The sequence below is a fragment of the Halichoeres trimaculatus genome, unplaced genomic scaffold (assembly GCF_033239565.1).
Source record: "Halichoeres trimaculatus isolate MK-OKI-2021-1 unplaced genomic scaffold, fHalTri1.1 fHalTri1_scaffold_5, whole genome shotgun sequence".
In the NCBI taxonomy this organism is placed as follows: Eukaryota; Metazoa; Chordata; class Actinopteri; order Labriformes; family Labridae; genus Halichoeres; species Halichoeres trimaculatus.
Window position 1 is genome coordinate 36,504,850 of NW_027437183.1, and position 15,476 is coordinate 36,520,325.

Consider the following 15,476-nt stretch of genomic DNA (forward strand, 5'->3'; position numbering starts at 1 on the left):
GTATGGTGCTCAGCTAACCTGTTCCCACCTGGTTCGTCTGTTACCAATCACAGGACTTGTGGTCCTCATCATTTCATCGTGTGGTTACATTTGATAGGAGGTGAAGGACTGGCTTTATGCATCTGAAAAAAATGACTCTTGTTAGGTGTAAGAGTTGGGCTTTGGTATTGTGCAGTCACTCATACATAAGCACAAGCACAGGTACACAACGTAGATGCGACACACTGAAAAAGTCTAAGTGACTCAAAATACGCCACAACGACAGAACATCTGCTGTCCTGTGTTGTCCATTCTGCTCCTGAGTGCTGACTGAAGAACACACTTCTTGCAAATTTTGGACAACACAATGACTTAAAGCTAAATGTGTGGTAATTATAACACTATTACATCTGGACAAAAAGAGTGAAAGGATGTGAACTGAAGACCAGCAGTGGAATGGGTTGGGGGTTGTAGGTTGCAGTCATGCTTCATGGGTATGGTACGACCCACCCAGCTGAGAGAAAGTCCTTTTGAAGCACAGTGCTGTGACTTCCTGTCCACTGTGAACTGTCCATGCTCGCTGTGCTGTGGTTTGTAAACGTCCTGCTTTACTCTAAATACACTCCAGGTCTACTTCATTAACGGGAACCTCCTTTTTTTAAGAGATAAACGTGGGCCTGTTTGTGTTCAGGGCTCTCACGCTGAGTAAATAAGCGTCTTAAGATGAACTGAATTAGTGCGAGTGATTTTAGATGGACTGCTGTGTTTGGATTAATGAGCGACTGAACAAAGCTCCTGTTTGTTTTCCTGGAGTGGGGCACAGTTTGGCCTTTCAGAGCCTGATTCTCCTCATTACACTAACTCCATTACCTTCTTGGCTGTGTGGCTGTTGGACATGTGTCAACAGGGACTTTGTTCTGAAACACTCTCATTGTTCAGCTCTGATTTGATGAGAGCAGGCAGCAGCTCTCTGACACTGTCTGCTCAAAGATAAAGATGTTAAATCTACAGTTGATTAGAGAAACATGGATCAGGCTGATGTTCTCCACACCAACTTCTGTTCATCAGTCAAACCTGCTCCACATTTCCCACCACTGCTACTGTAGTTTAAATACTGAGCTCTTCTGCTGCTTGACCTGATCTGACTTAAAGCTAACATGACGCTCACACCAACGCCACCTCATGACCTGCTGAGTGGTAGCTCCAGCGTTCAGACTGTCTGTGAGAAAAAAAGATGATAAGATCTCTGCAAGTGGAGTCTTTTGTCAGAATGTTTTTGTCCTCATGGCTGAGTCTGGAGCAGGATTAACAACAAGATTTTAGTTTATTTTCTCTCTAATTTTAAGTGGGAGAACTCTGCAGCCAAGGCTTCGCTGGCTAAAAAAAAACTATGTTTACAAAGTTTAATCTTTGTTAAACTTCAGGTAATAAATTGACATCATCACAAATCAACAAATGACCTCATCACTCTGAGTCCTGATGAAAGTCCCCTGAAAAGGAAAAGTAGTTTTGAAAAGAAGATCTGTGTGATCTGATGCTCCTTTCTGTGGATTTATCAGATATAATGTGTGTGAGCAGGTGGTTTTTGCCACTGAGAATGAAACACTGTTGGGTCCAATCGGAATCAAGTTTTTAACACATCTGGGTAGTAACTGATGGTTAATGTGTTTTTTAGAAGGGAGTTAGCAGCTCAGTCAAAAGAAGAGAATTATTGCAGAAAAGTTTTTTTTTTAAAAACACATTTTGACATTTTCTTGTCCAGTTGAAACCTGGTCAGGATCAGAAAATCTGGACAGTACGGCCCAGAGAATGGCCATAAAGAGAAATGTTAAACATTATTGGTGTCATATCCAATTCAGCTTTTTTATAATATCAATCAGTGAACTTCTGTTTGTCTGTCTGAAAACACTCTGCACTCATATGATTTAACAATGCTCTGCCACGGACAGAGTTTCCTCTCACCGTGCTCTCCTTCAACAAGAAACTTGGGTGCACAAACTCAGACCATGGTGTGGGCTTTAAACGTATATAGGAATGGGTATCGTTATTGGTACTTTTATAGGTACCAAATTCTATCAAAAGTACCAGGTACTGATTCACGTAAAATCAAAAGGTACCATGTTAAGGTACCTAAACGCATCCTTGTGACTGCAAGGGAGTGGAAGAGTAGGCAGTTTTCCATGCTGGACATATTGAAGAATAAATATGTTAGACTGAGAAACAAAAAGAATATTATCAAATAAATTGATATTTTTTTTACCACATAAACACATGCATGCATGTTCCTGACAAATGTGGCTCCATTTAAGGAGAAACAAACAGGCTTTACAACTGTATAAGATTTACTGACAAGATGAATTGTTTCAACAAAGAAATTATCTGCAAAACATGCATTTTCCTACTTTTTAAAATAAGTTTATGAGTCCATTTTGGGATTGCATTTATTCCTAGACTTGACCTGATCTTTAAGTGAAGTGCCATGCTGTTTTAATGATGCAGTGAGAGAAAAATCACAGGACATCTTGAATCTAGTTTGCAGAGAGTTTTCGGAGCTTGTTTTTCTTTTATAACCCAACACAGAAATCAAGCTCAACATGTCAGTCTTAAAGAACCACAGGCTCTGATGGGGAAACAATTATTCCAAATATGCACCATTAAAAAAATCTTACCAAGATGCCTTTGTCTAATTTGAAGCAGACTTCATCTTGTCAAAAGGATCCTGAGAGAGAAAGCAGTGGTTTTAATCTCAGACGTTCAGCATTTATTTACAGCGAACACTCATGTAGCTTCAGTGATGATGTTTAACTTTCACTGTACAGATCAGCTGAGTTAAAGCTGCTCATTGTTCAAACACGATGTGAGACAGAGCACAAAACACAGTTATCGTCTCCTGGTGAAAATGATGGAAACTGAGAAAGAGCATAGAGATGTGTAACAACTTTCCTAACAGTGTGTGTTCTGTGTGTGTTTCAGCTCGGACCGGGGAGGTGATGGGGGAGTTTGGGCGTCTCTACGAGCAGCAGTACGCCGTGGCTCTCTTTAACAAAGTTCGCTTTGACATAGAAGGAGGAGGGGGTCCACAGCCACAGCTGCTGCACCGCAAGGTAAAACCTCTGCTGCTCCACCTCTGGCTTCATGATCCGGACTGTGTGTTTACTCTGCAGGACGACGTCCAAACAACCTCACAACACGTGTCCAAACTTTCTTTACACACACACACAGCTGTAATAAATCCAGATGTGATGTGGAAGAAAAAGAAGGAAGTGTTTTTAAATGTACCAGATTATCAGAGTAGAGGAGGAACAGTAACAATCACCAACATGAGGGTCATTGAACACATTATCTGGTCACTTTCAAATAAAGCACAACAAACACCTGATTGTTTATTGTTCAGGTTAGAAACACTCTTTGATTATAGATGTACATGTGTGAGTGTGTGTGTTAACAGCAACAAAACAGAAACTAATGATCAGTGATGCTGGTTGTTAGTTGGTGAGGCATTTCTTTAATATGAGCACTTTTTTCACTAACTAGTGATGTGATGCTGTTTCTAAACCAGTACTCAGATTAATGTTACTTATCCATGTCACTGTGGGTCACTTTTTTGGCCTTTTTCTTTACTAAAAAGTTATATTTGCTTCCTCCCTGCACCTCAGGGAGTGACATCAGGTAAGCAACCAGTTTCACCTCACAATTTAAGCATGAGGACTACATATCAATAATATGTAATACATATCAAGCAGCCTGAGACACTAGTTTATGTGTATGCAGCTTACTCTGCCGTGTAAAGGGCACGGAAGTCACAGAATCAAATCCAAAGGAGCAGAAATTCAACCACAGAAAGACACTGTGACCTGATGTTTGGTTATTGTTCTCTCTTGACTGTCTCTCCGCTGCACGATGCTCCACTATGTCTCCTGTGTGTCAGGGTGTATGCTGTTAGACGGAGTTAACCGGTGGTGCTGGTTCTCCTCAGTGCCACCAGTTTGGGTTGGGCTTTTTTGCATAAGGGGTAATAAAAGAATTTGAACAGAATTAAAGAAGCATAAAATCCAGGTATGGAGCAGCAGTTTGACTTAATGGTTAATCACATGTCTCATGTACAGAGGCTTCAGACCCAGAGTGATTCCAACCTGTGACCCTTTTCCTGCTCATCTCTTCATCAGTCAGCTCATTGTGTGCTTCAGTTATTGCACAGGATGTAACATCAGTCTGTAGCTCCTCCAGCCTGAGCTCCTGCACATGACTAGATCAGAAATATGACCACCCTGCAACAAGTCAGAGCCCAGAGCGGGGAGGACGAGGAGGAGAGCTGTTTGCTTTCAGTCAGATTCAGGAGACAGGCTGAACATCTTGTGAATATCATAAAGATTTTAGAAAAACAAAGTGCTAAAATCCCTTTCTCAAAGGTCAGAGGTTAACAAGTCTCTTAATGCTAAGTCATTCATAGTTTGCTGAACATTCACTGAAACTGCAGCAGTATTTTGGCTTAAAGTCACCACAGAAATGTTAAGGCTTCAGCTTTGGAAAACCATCATTGTTTGTTTCATGGTAGATGTTAGAATACACTAAACCGAAAGGTGTTTGACCACATTCATTTTAACTCCATATAGAAGTTGCCTCCCTTCGTTTTTGTTAAAGGAGTGCAGCTGGCACACGGTAAAAAAAGTTATTTTAACTTTAAAGAGGGGCTATTGTGCTATTTTAGTCTTTATTTTGTCCTTCTGGTACCCCTGTAGCAGCTTTACACCTTTTATTATTAAAGAAAAATATTTTTCTCATACTGGTGTTTTAGAAAACCCTTATTTTTGCCTCTGTCTGAAGCACTTCGTTTTAGCTGCTGTCTCTTTAAGACTGTGCCTCACACACCTCCTTCCCTCTGATTGGCCAGCCCTGTCACAAGATTTCATGAAGATCTTGTGACATTGAGTTAAAGAAAGTTAGTTCACAGACTAATTCAGGAGTTTCTATGACATATGAATATATAGAGGTTTGAAATTCTTTACATGTTTTGTCTGAACATCCAGTATTGATACTTTGTATCCATTTTTACATTATTGGAAAGAGGTATACCCCCTCTTTAAAGACGAAGCTGCTGTCGGAGATCTGTATCTTGATCATTTGTACAGCCTTACCCTGCTGCTACTTTATGAAAATGAGCAAAGTGTGTGTCACATTGTGTCGTCCTCAGGCTCCTCTGGAGAACAAGTCCATCTTCTCCGGCTCGCTCTTTCAGTACCTGGAGGAGAACAAGAAATGGAGGAACCGCTTCCTCTTCGTTCCCGACTCCTACAACATCAACTACTACGACAACAAAGCGGTGAGGTTAAAGAAAAGCCTGCCTGGTTCGTTTCTCCTGATACCGCTCTGATTCTCCGTCTTAACACGTGTGCTCTGCTCCCCGTCTGAACCTGCAGTCCTACGACAGACATCTCAATCCCAAAGGAAACATCAACTGTGCCGGGTACAAAGTGCTGACCTCCATGGACCAGTACCTGGACCTGATCAGCAACAGCCTGCCAGGTGAGGATCCACCCAGGGCTCAGGGTGTTAGAAGTTTTAAGGTGTTTCTGTTAGTGCTGAAGGTTTAAGGAGTCAAAAAGCCACAGAGCTTAAAGAACAGAGAGGCTTCAGTCAGAACGCTGCTTTTCTAAATGTCAGAGTTAATCCTTTAAAGATGTAAGCAGACTGGGTGTGTGTGAACCTGCCGTGGCAGCAGCTTCACGGTTAAACTGACTGTATGACTGAGTGTAAAACACAAGTGCTGAGTGTAAAACATTCAAACAGTAACTCTGTGAGAGCATTAGTCTCATCTGTAACTCAGGCCATGCCCACATGTTGAGTAGATGTATTTGAGGCTTTAATCTCACAAATAAAAATCTGTGATCTTAGAGGTGTTTCATAAACCTCCATTCAGTCTGTGTGGGTAGTGGTAGTTTTTTTTTCAGGGCTGAAACCGATATTTATTGTTAGTAGTCAGGGAGGCCAATAACATGTGCAGTAAAAATCAAAATATAGCATCAACATTTAATAAAACAAACTCCAACACTTAACTTTATCTGTACACTTTTAGGCACATGTTTATTAAAAAGTTCCCAGGCTCAGCGGCATGTCTTATAAAGGTAAACGAAAACTTAAAAGAAAACTGGGACTGGGATGTTTGATATGATTTCAGGAGAGTCTGCTGCCTAAACTTGCTTTGGAAACATACATCTGCTCTCCAGAGCTTCTCCACTTGGCAAACAGTGTGAGTGAGCACTGTGCATGCACAGCTTTCACTGCTGATTGGCTGTTTCTTGAGCCATGGCTCTGCATGTAACCAATCAGATGGTGTGGGTGGGACAGTTTTGGAGACAGACTAGTGACTGCGTTTGGAGAAGCAGGGCTGTATCAGAGACAAAATATCCCAGTTTTAAATTGATTTTTTTATTGGCTGTTGGATTTAAAAAAAAAAAAACAGGTAGATATGCCTCAAAATGCCAAATATTGGCACTGTCTCCACCTGGTAACACTTTGTTTGAAGAGGTATGCATAAGACTGAAATGATGCTGTCATAACCATGACACAACATCTGTCATTAAGATGAAGGAGGCTTCATACAAGCTTATGAATGTTATCAGTGAGCGTCATTCAGTCAAATGTCAGACGTCATGCCAGTCTTATGCATACTCCTCCAAATAGCCTTGACGGCGCTTTGATTTTTTACATTGTGTTATGTTAAAGCCTCATTCTATAATGGAATAAGTTCATTTTTCACCCAAAATTCTACACACACCATCCCACAATGACAATGTGAAAAAGTTTTTTTTGTTGTTGTTGTGTGTCTTTTTAAAGAAATATTTGCAAACACAAAACATTTTAACTGAAGTTAAATCAAACTAGCAGCAGTGGCTCTCTGGAATAATCCTAACCATTGCTGAGCCTGATTAGACCATTCTTTAGGTGTCTGCAGGAAAACAGTCTGTATGGAGAGCTAAAGCAGGCAGAACACAATCTAGAAAAACAGCATCCTGGCTTCTGTTGTTAATCTGAAGAGGATTTTCTCTTTTTATATGAACCGATATCTGCATGAAGAGCAGCTAACAATCTGCTTAATGCTGTGTCACTGGAGACAGTCAGCGTTTAGATTTCCTGACTTCCTGAATGCATCAGAAACGATGGATGGACCTCCTTTCAGGGAACAAACATTATAAAAGCAGCTTGACTCCTGATGAATTCGCGTCATGGTGTCAACACAACCATTCATTTTTCACAGCTAGAACAAAGTTTTTGAATTTTTCTCTGTCTAGACTAACACACACATGGAAATTCTTATGGCGTAAACATTCAGAAACTCAAAGTATGCAGCTCACTCACCATAAAGTGGGCTCACTCTGATAACAGCCCTAGAAGAAGAATTGCAGAATGGAACTACACAACAACAGTTAGCAGAGACAGCAGAGTCTATCATTAGGTCCTCATGGTGAGCTAACCTCTGCTAGTCAAGGTCTGTGATTGTTCTCATCTGAAAAAGGTACATGTTGGGGCAGTTTGGGACAAAGGTTAGCTATTTTTCTCTGTAAAGTCTTGTTTAATTTATTATTATATTTTCCATCTGTTATTTTTTTTTCTCACGTTAGTTTTTCCTTGATCAAAAGTGGTAGAAGTTTGGTCACACATAGCTAAAGATATGGTACCCTAACAACCTAGGTTTATCCACTTGCTGGAAACTTTAGACCCCAGGTTTGTGCTACCTAGCCACAATCATTTTGCTAAGTTGCCTTGGCCCATCCATAGAGCAGCACTTATGAGAAAATCAGCAGAGAGCTGAAGGGGGTGTTTCATCCTGCAATGGTAGACGTGATCCAGTTGAACCATGAAGCTAAAGATAATGAAAATGTTATCTTGTGTGATTTTTTCAGATTCAGTAATGAGAGAATTCCTTGTTGATGTTTCTGGAAATGGTGCAGCTTTCAGTGTGAATGTAAACAAGTTTTTCTCTTTCAAAACTACTAAGTGTAGTTTTTAAAACAAAAGAACAGCTGAAACTTTAATCCGAAAAGTAAAATAGGGGTTACTTTTGTTACCATAATTTCCGGACTATTGGGTGCGCCTGAATATAAGCTGCGCCAAATAAACTTAGAAAGATTTTTTTTTTTTACATATTTAGGCTGCTCTTGACTATAAGCTGCACGTTGTAACATGAGATATTTACACAGAAAGGGGTTAGCCTGATGTTCTCGCCATTGCATTTTGTCCCCACAATCTAAGGTTATTTAGGCTAATATCCGGCTCCTTTTTTTCTTCCACTGAAACAATATTAACCAATGCTTGTGCAGACGCCAGATTAAACTCCAGGAGAATTGTGTTATAAAGCCTTGTGCAAAACTGTTCAGGAGGACACACCCCTTTAGCTCTCCTATGAGGAGGACTAAAAGACTTCAGGTCTCTTTTATCCCCAGTGCTATTCATTTACTTAATGGCAGTTAAACCTTAGGTTGCTCTTATTCTTGCACTTTTACTGCTCCTTTGCACATCTGCACATTGCACTTTTAGATTACTTGGTAGTAAATTTCCATTTTGATATGAGCTAAAACTAAACTTTTAATGTTTTTGTGTATTTTTACGTTTTATAACTTTTATGTTTTTTTTAACCCTGTTGATGTTACCTTGTCTTTTGTGTGCACTGCTGCAAAACTAATTCCCCTCCACGGGACAATAAAGAGTTTCTGATTCTGATTCTGATTCTGACAGCGTGGTCTGATCCTGGATCAGCATCCATTTCTATCTGTTAGCTCTCTGACCAAGTTCACAAGTGAAGGGCGAATTATCTTAAAATATTCTGCTGTAACTAACCTGGGCGCTGGATTACAGCTGTCAGAGCTTGTTAATTTTTTGTAAACTTACATAATTTGTAACATCGAAGCTGAACTCATACATACTTTTGTTTTGCTCATTTATTTAAATCTAAAGCAAAAATAAGCTAAGGGCTGATACTGGATCTGCAATAATTGTTATTTTAATAAGGCCCGTTTGTATTCTGTATGCTAAAAATTAACCCTAAATTATCACAATGCTCAAACAACAACGTCCAAAATATACAAATATTTGTTTAAAACAAGGGGCCCACATGAAAGTCAAATAAGTCTATGTCTTTTTCTGTTTTTCTGAAATAAACTTTGGTGTGACCATGCGCTCTGACCGCGTTTCCCCATCCTCACCATGGGCTGCTCCGTTTGCTGTTTGTTTGACAGATAATTGTTGTTTAACAAGTACAACCTAAAGAATGCCCCCTGGAGGCCATGAAAAATCTATACATTAGCCGCACTGTTGTATAAGCTGCAGGGTACAAAGCATGAGAAAAAAGAAGCGGCTTATTGTCCAAAAATTATGGTAATTTTTTTAAATAAAATTAAAACAAAACTTATTTTGAGTCATCTTTCATTTTTACTAGAGCTGCACGATTTGGGGAAAAGGTGCGATTTGCGATTAGGTGGACAATATTGCGATTGTGATTGTGCTTGCAATTTAATAAAAAAAAGTTGTGTCATGATGAGTCTACAGACTTGCTTGGTTATCATGGAGAAAAATCTGAATTGCATGTGCTGACATTGCGATTGCGATTGCGATTGCGATTGCAATAATCATGCAGCCCTAATTTTTACTTATCGTTTCCTCTAAAAAGTGGGGAAAAAATTGTAAGGAATCGTAAACTGATTTTTTTGAGAAAATTCAGAAATTTTATGCTGAGGCCAAATCACCCAGCCCTGAATGAAAGTCGTCACCATAACATCCTGTGTTTTATTTACCTGAATGTGTCTGGGTTGTGTTTGTTTCTCCAGGTGTAAAAGCAAAAGTAGGAAGTACACCGTTCCTGAAGTGCCCCACTCAGTTTCCTCTCATCCTGTGGCACCCGTACGCCCGCCACTTCTACTTCTGTGTGACCACAGAGAAAGAGCAGCAGAAGTGGCACGCCGTCCTGCAGGACTGTGTCCGACACAGCAATGATGGTGAGTCCTGAACACCCATAACACCTGGACACCCATTACACTACGTATGACATGTCAAATGGAAGGTGGGTGTTTGTGGTCGTGGGAGTTGAAGCTCAGTTCCTGCAGTCACATGGTGATGAGGTCATGAGCAAGTCCCTGATCTTCAGATTTCTCCGGGGTCATAGCCAGTCCTGCGTGGCTGTGTGAGTATGAACATGGTGTGAGTGCATAAATCTACTATTTGGCAGGACACACTGTGCACATATGTAAAGAAGAGGCCTCCCATGATGCTCTGGGGCAGTTTCCAGGGATAAGTTTGAACCTGAGTCCTCTGTGTCAGTATGTGGTCGCCTGCAGCTTCAAAGGAGGGGGTCCAAGTCTCCCCACTGGTGGTCTCCAGGAGAGTCTGAGTGTGAGGAGCTGCTGGTTTGGGACGATACATTTAGTCACAGAAATGGAAACACAGGCACAGATCAGTGACAGTAAACAGGTGAATTTCCTGCTTTGGGAAGTTTTACCTGATGTGATGAAGCAGCTCCTGAGTTAGCAGGTCTCGTCTTGCCTCATGTTTCTTCACTCATCCAGAGCAGGTTTTCTGTAAATGTCAAGCACTTCAGAGCTCTTTAACTACATGAAGCCATGACGGAAATATGTTCGCACTCAGTTTTTGTTTAAACTTGCCAAATATGGTGAAAAAGCAGGGAGACCGCCTTCAGCCACCCTTCCTCAGAGCTGGAGTTTACTATTTTACAAACTCGACTGGTAATGGAGCCTATGCACGCTGCTTTCTTTGAAGCGTTTGTTACAATCAGTCGTGTTTGTAGTGAGAGTTGTATTTTAGCCATACAGAAGCTGAAAAATTGTGAAGTCTCTCAGATTCCCCAATCAGTGAACTCTGAGTTATGCCAGGAATTTCAAGATGAGGGACAAAATCTCTGCGTTTCACCCACCGGGCAAATTAAAGTGACTGTATCTCTTTTTTTACTCCAGTCCCTCTGGTTAACAAGGTTTCTCATGATCCTAAGTGTCGTGAAATGGAACTTTTTAAATTCAAAAGAAAAATAACTGGTCTTCAGATGAATGCAACATTTTGTAGGATTTAGAGCCAATCCCAACTGTCACTCTGTTCCCTTCCCCTTTCTCTTACCCCTTTGTCTACCCCTTCTCCTTGACCCTATGTTTTGAGGACCAAAGGGAAGAGGTGAAAACACATTTCTTAGAAAGAAGACACCACTGGACTCCTGCTACGTCATCACCCCTAGAAGCTCACTGGCTGTGTCGTAGGCAGAGTAACTGTTTATTCTTTTCGTAACCAAACACATTTTTACAAAGTTATGATAAACTGATCTCTGACAAGAGTGACAAAGTCACAGCATAGACTCTGTACGTCACTCATCTGTTCCTAAAACCATGAATTGAAGCCAATCTGTAGACCCAGCCACATTGGTTATGACTCATGCTTTGAGTTTCCTTTCTAACAGCTACAGGGGCCCCGTCAGTCACATGAGCTGAGCTGTGTCTCTGGTTGGACAAACAATCCTAATAACTTTTTAACCAGTAGGGTTTGACAATCGGAACAAGACCATGTCGCTCGAGGGAATTTAGGGGTCAAGCAGATTCTCAAAAAACTCTTACTTCAACCCTGTCTGAACCTCTGCAAACCCACTTCTCTCTGATTGGCCAGCCCTCTGGAGACCTGTTGGGGAAGAGCTATAGGTAGACCTTGGTGTTTGAGGCCCACCCTTCCAATTGTGATGAACCAGTCAGGAGATCTTCACAATGACCTCATGACTTTGGCAAGTCTCATCTCGTTTTGATCTGTCCACAGACAGACTCGGGGATTTCCTCAACATTTCAATATGTAGAGGTTTGAAAATCTGCACGTTTGAGCGTCTAACCATCCTGCTTTGTTACTTTAAAATGTAGGGATGTAGGAAAGCAGAATACCCCCTCTTTAAAGTTAAGTAATTTTATGGCTGCCTTCTTTTGCCCAGCCCAGCTCCCTCGGCCTCAGTGAGACAAGGCAAAGACGTTTTTCTCTCTTTGAATTCTCAGCTCTGTACGGGTCACGCCTGATGTGTTTCTGGGCTGTAAGTGGAAGTTTGAGTAAATACCTGATGACCTCATGCTGTGACATATTTACCTGGTTGCCATGGCACCCAGCTCTGATAAGAGTGGTGCAAGAGTGAAGAGGAAGCTGTCAGGAAAGAATGGAGCTTTGTTCTGACCTCACTTGTGCTGTTTACTCTTCCAGAGGATTTATCAAGGGGCAGGTGTGAAGTGACAGACCTGCACTTAGGTTCTGAGACACACACTCTGTGTTATTATGGGCTGTTAAAGGAATCAAATGAACATAGAGGTATTTGGAGTGCGTGCACTGTGTGTAGGATAAGCAGGTCGTACTATGCAGACAGTTTTTATGTGAAGAAACAGACAAAACCTGAAAGACTGACAGAGCTGAGCTCTAATTGGTTTTCTCAAAATCATATGAACCAGGAATCTTAAAGACAGAGTAATTATTGGTTAGGACAACAGGTCTTGCTGCAGCTGTGATGTAATCCAAACCTAGAATAACTCGTGTTTACATCGTCCCACATTTTTTTTCTGTATTTGCTGCTACTCTTATATTTAGGGATGCACGATATTGGATTTTTGCCGATATCCGATATGCCGATATATCAAAACCCCTTTTGGCCGATACCAATAATCACAAGTTTGTTTGTTTTTTTCACTGTAAAGAAAGCTAAGTCTATCCTGTACTGGAATTAATATGTTACTCTAATTGTGACGTTCTTATTTGTTTAAGAAACACACATAAAACAAGACAAAAAACATTTGATTTTACCATAAATAAGAAATGTATTATTTTTTCAAACTCAAGACATTCAGTATTGAAATACAGAAAAATAATTTCTTTAGATCACATGAACTTTATATGTACAATGCATTTTTAAACATAACCAAGGTGCATTTGATTATTTTAGAGCTCCTGTAACAACCTGATGACAGACACAGAGCTCTGCAGTGCAAATAAATGAAGTGCTACATTTTATTTAAGGAGCTTATTTTTCAGATGGAAAATAATAATAATCCTAACTGAATAGCACCTTATCGGCTGTGCTTATCTGCAGAAATTTTCATATCTGCCGATACCGATAAACATGTTTTTAAGCTTTAATCAGCTGATACTGATATTGTGCCGATAATATCGTGCATCCCTACTTGTATTATTATCTCCACTGCTGCTAAACATGACGGCATCATCTCAAACCCAGAATGTCCTTGAGACGTTTGTCTTAACATGAGGTGAAAACTGAGTTTCCATCAGAGGGCGTGGTCAGCGGTCAGTGCAGCACATTCAGATTTTTGACATGTAATAGAATAAAATAGAATAGAACTTTATTTGTCATTGCATAAGAGCAACAAAATTGCAATGATGACATCATGTATGATGCAAAAATTAACCTGTCAGGGGGCGAGGATGGGGGAAGTAAACATGCCAATGAAAGGGCTTCCTTCTAGTGGAGCAGATAAGTGAAAAAATCGTTCACATGATGATGCAAGCATGAAATTTGGTACAGATACTCTCAAAGGGACACTCTTTTGAAATAAAACGTTAGACACGCCAAAATTCAAGATGGCGGCCATTTTTTCAGATGGACGCCATTTCTATCAGACGATTCTTATTTCAAAAGTTCAAATGGTGATGCAAGCATGAAATTTGGTACAGACATTCTCTAAGGGACACTCTTTTGAAACAAAATGTTAGACATGCCAAATTCAAGATGGCGGCCATTTTTATAGATGGACGCCATTTCTATCAGACGATTCTTATTTCAAAAGTTCTAATGGTGATGCAAGCATGAAATTTGGTTCAGATACTCTCTAAGGAACACTCTTTTGAAACAAAATGTTAGTCATGCCAAAATTCAAGGTGGCGGCCATTTTTAAAGATGGCCACCATTTTGTTGAACACTTGTTATTTTAATATATTTCTATTGGTGATGCGAGCATGAGTTTTTGCACATACACTCTGTAACACTCATGAAAAATCAATTTAGACACCCCAAAATACAAATTGGTGACCATTTTTCATGATGGGGGCCATTTTATTCAAGATGGCTGCCCTTTCAGTTGAACGCTCATTATTCCAACTCAAACTCAAGCGGTGATGCAAATGTAAAATTTGGCACAACTACTCTTTAAGGGACACAAAAACTATGCTAGACATACAAAAATTGAAGATTGCCGACATTTTTCAAGATGGCCACCATTTTGTTTTAAAAGCTCTTGTTTCAAGAACATTAATAATAATGACAATACTAATAATTTAATGGTAAAAACAATAATTACATGAATGCTAAAAAGAATACATTAAAAGACGTTAAATAATAATAATAATTGTTGTTACTATTAAAATAATTTTATGAAGAAAAATAATAATAACCTGAAAAAATGATATATGTTTTATGCTACAGAGGTAAGAGAATTAAAATACAGGCACTTATTTTAGAGGGATTTTTTTTTTTTTTTTTAATCAAACAGCTTAAGTTGGAAGGTGCAAATGTTTCAGGTTGGGGTTCACCTGCACAGCACTGTGCAGCTGCAAGTGTGAATAGAAGAGTAAGCAGCCAGCTTGAGTCTTTGGTATGGTTCAGTCTTTGTGTTGTTATCTTTTCTTTCTTTCTGTGTCTCTCTGTTCCCCTCTCTCTCTTGCTCTTAAAAAAAAACATATATATAGTATAGTTTCCTCTACACTCAGACGGGGCCATAATTTACTTGACGAAAAACACAAATAAACTGACTCCCACCAAAAAACGCTGATTTCGGTCTGCATTCATGCTTTATTTAGAGAATTTTCAGTGCATTACTTACACCGCTAAATAAGGCTCTAATTCTCATCTTGTCTCTTCGTCCGGCAGACTACCTGCGTTTGTTTATATCTGGCACGCCGTGCGCGCAGACTGATACACATATACATTTTGGTTACTCATTGTGTTTTTCCGCCAATTTAACTTCCGGTTCCACCGCGTTCAGCAACAGACATACAAAATAAAAGCATGTGAGCAACATGCTCTAATGCGCGATAAAATATTCAACGGCGTTAATAGATTGACGGGTTAACGTGAAAATAACGCGTTAACTTGCCCAGCACTAGTATATATATATATATATATATATGAAAGCATAAAAAGCAAAAAAACATAACAAACAAAGCTTCCCTTGTGACTGTTACCTTGTTACGGTAAGGGAGCTTGTGTACTCTGATGAACTCTGTGAGCTATGCCGTTAGGGGGCAGTTCTGGCAGGTTTAACCAATTCGGACAGGTCAAGGGTAAGGAGTTAGACAAAACACAGTCAAATAAACACTCTTGGCTTACAGTTTTGAAGTTTCGAGTGGCTGTAAATGGTTCCTTGTAAAGGGACCTCACGAGCACTCTTAACACCAGTTTTCTAGTACGGTGGTGGTTATCCTGAAAAATAACTACCATTTTGAACATTCCTTGTTCAAATGAGTGGCTCAGA

The 15,476-nt window shown here is 40.0% G+C and overlaps 1 protein-coding gene across 1 annotated transcript in view; it reads left to right on the forward strand.

Moving 5' to 3' along the window:
* Positions 1-15,476, forward strand: part of niban2b (niban apoptosis regulator 2b) — a 71,825-nt gene that overhangs the window by 27,845 nt on the left and 28,504 nt on the right. The window contains exons 2-5 of the mRNA XM_074669843.1: positions 2,953-3,083; positions 5,171-5,299; positions 5,397-5,502; positions 9,801-9,968. Coding sequence (XP_074525944.1) covers positions 2,953-3,083; positions 5,171-5,299; positions 5,397-5,502; positions 9,801-9,968 — 534 coding nt within the window. The remainder of the gene's footprint in view (positions 1-2,952; positions 3,084-5,170; positions 5,300-5,396; positions 5,503-9,800; positions 9,969-15,476) is intronic.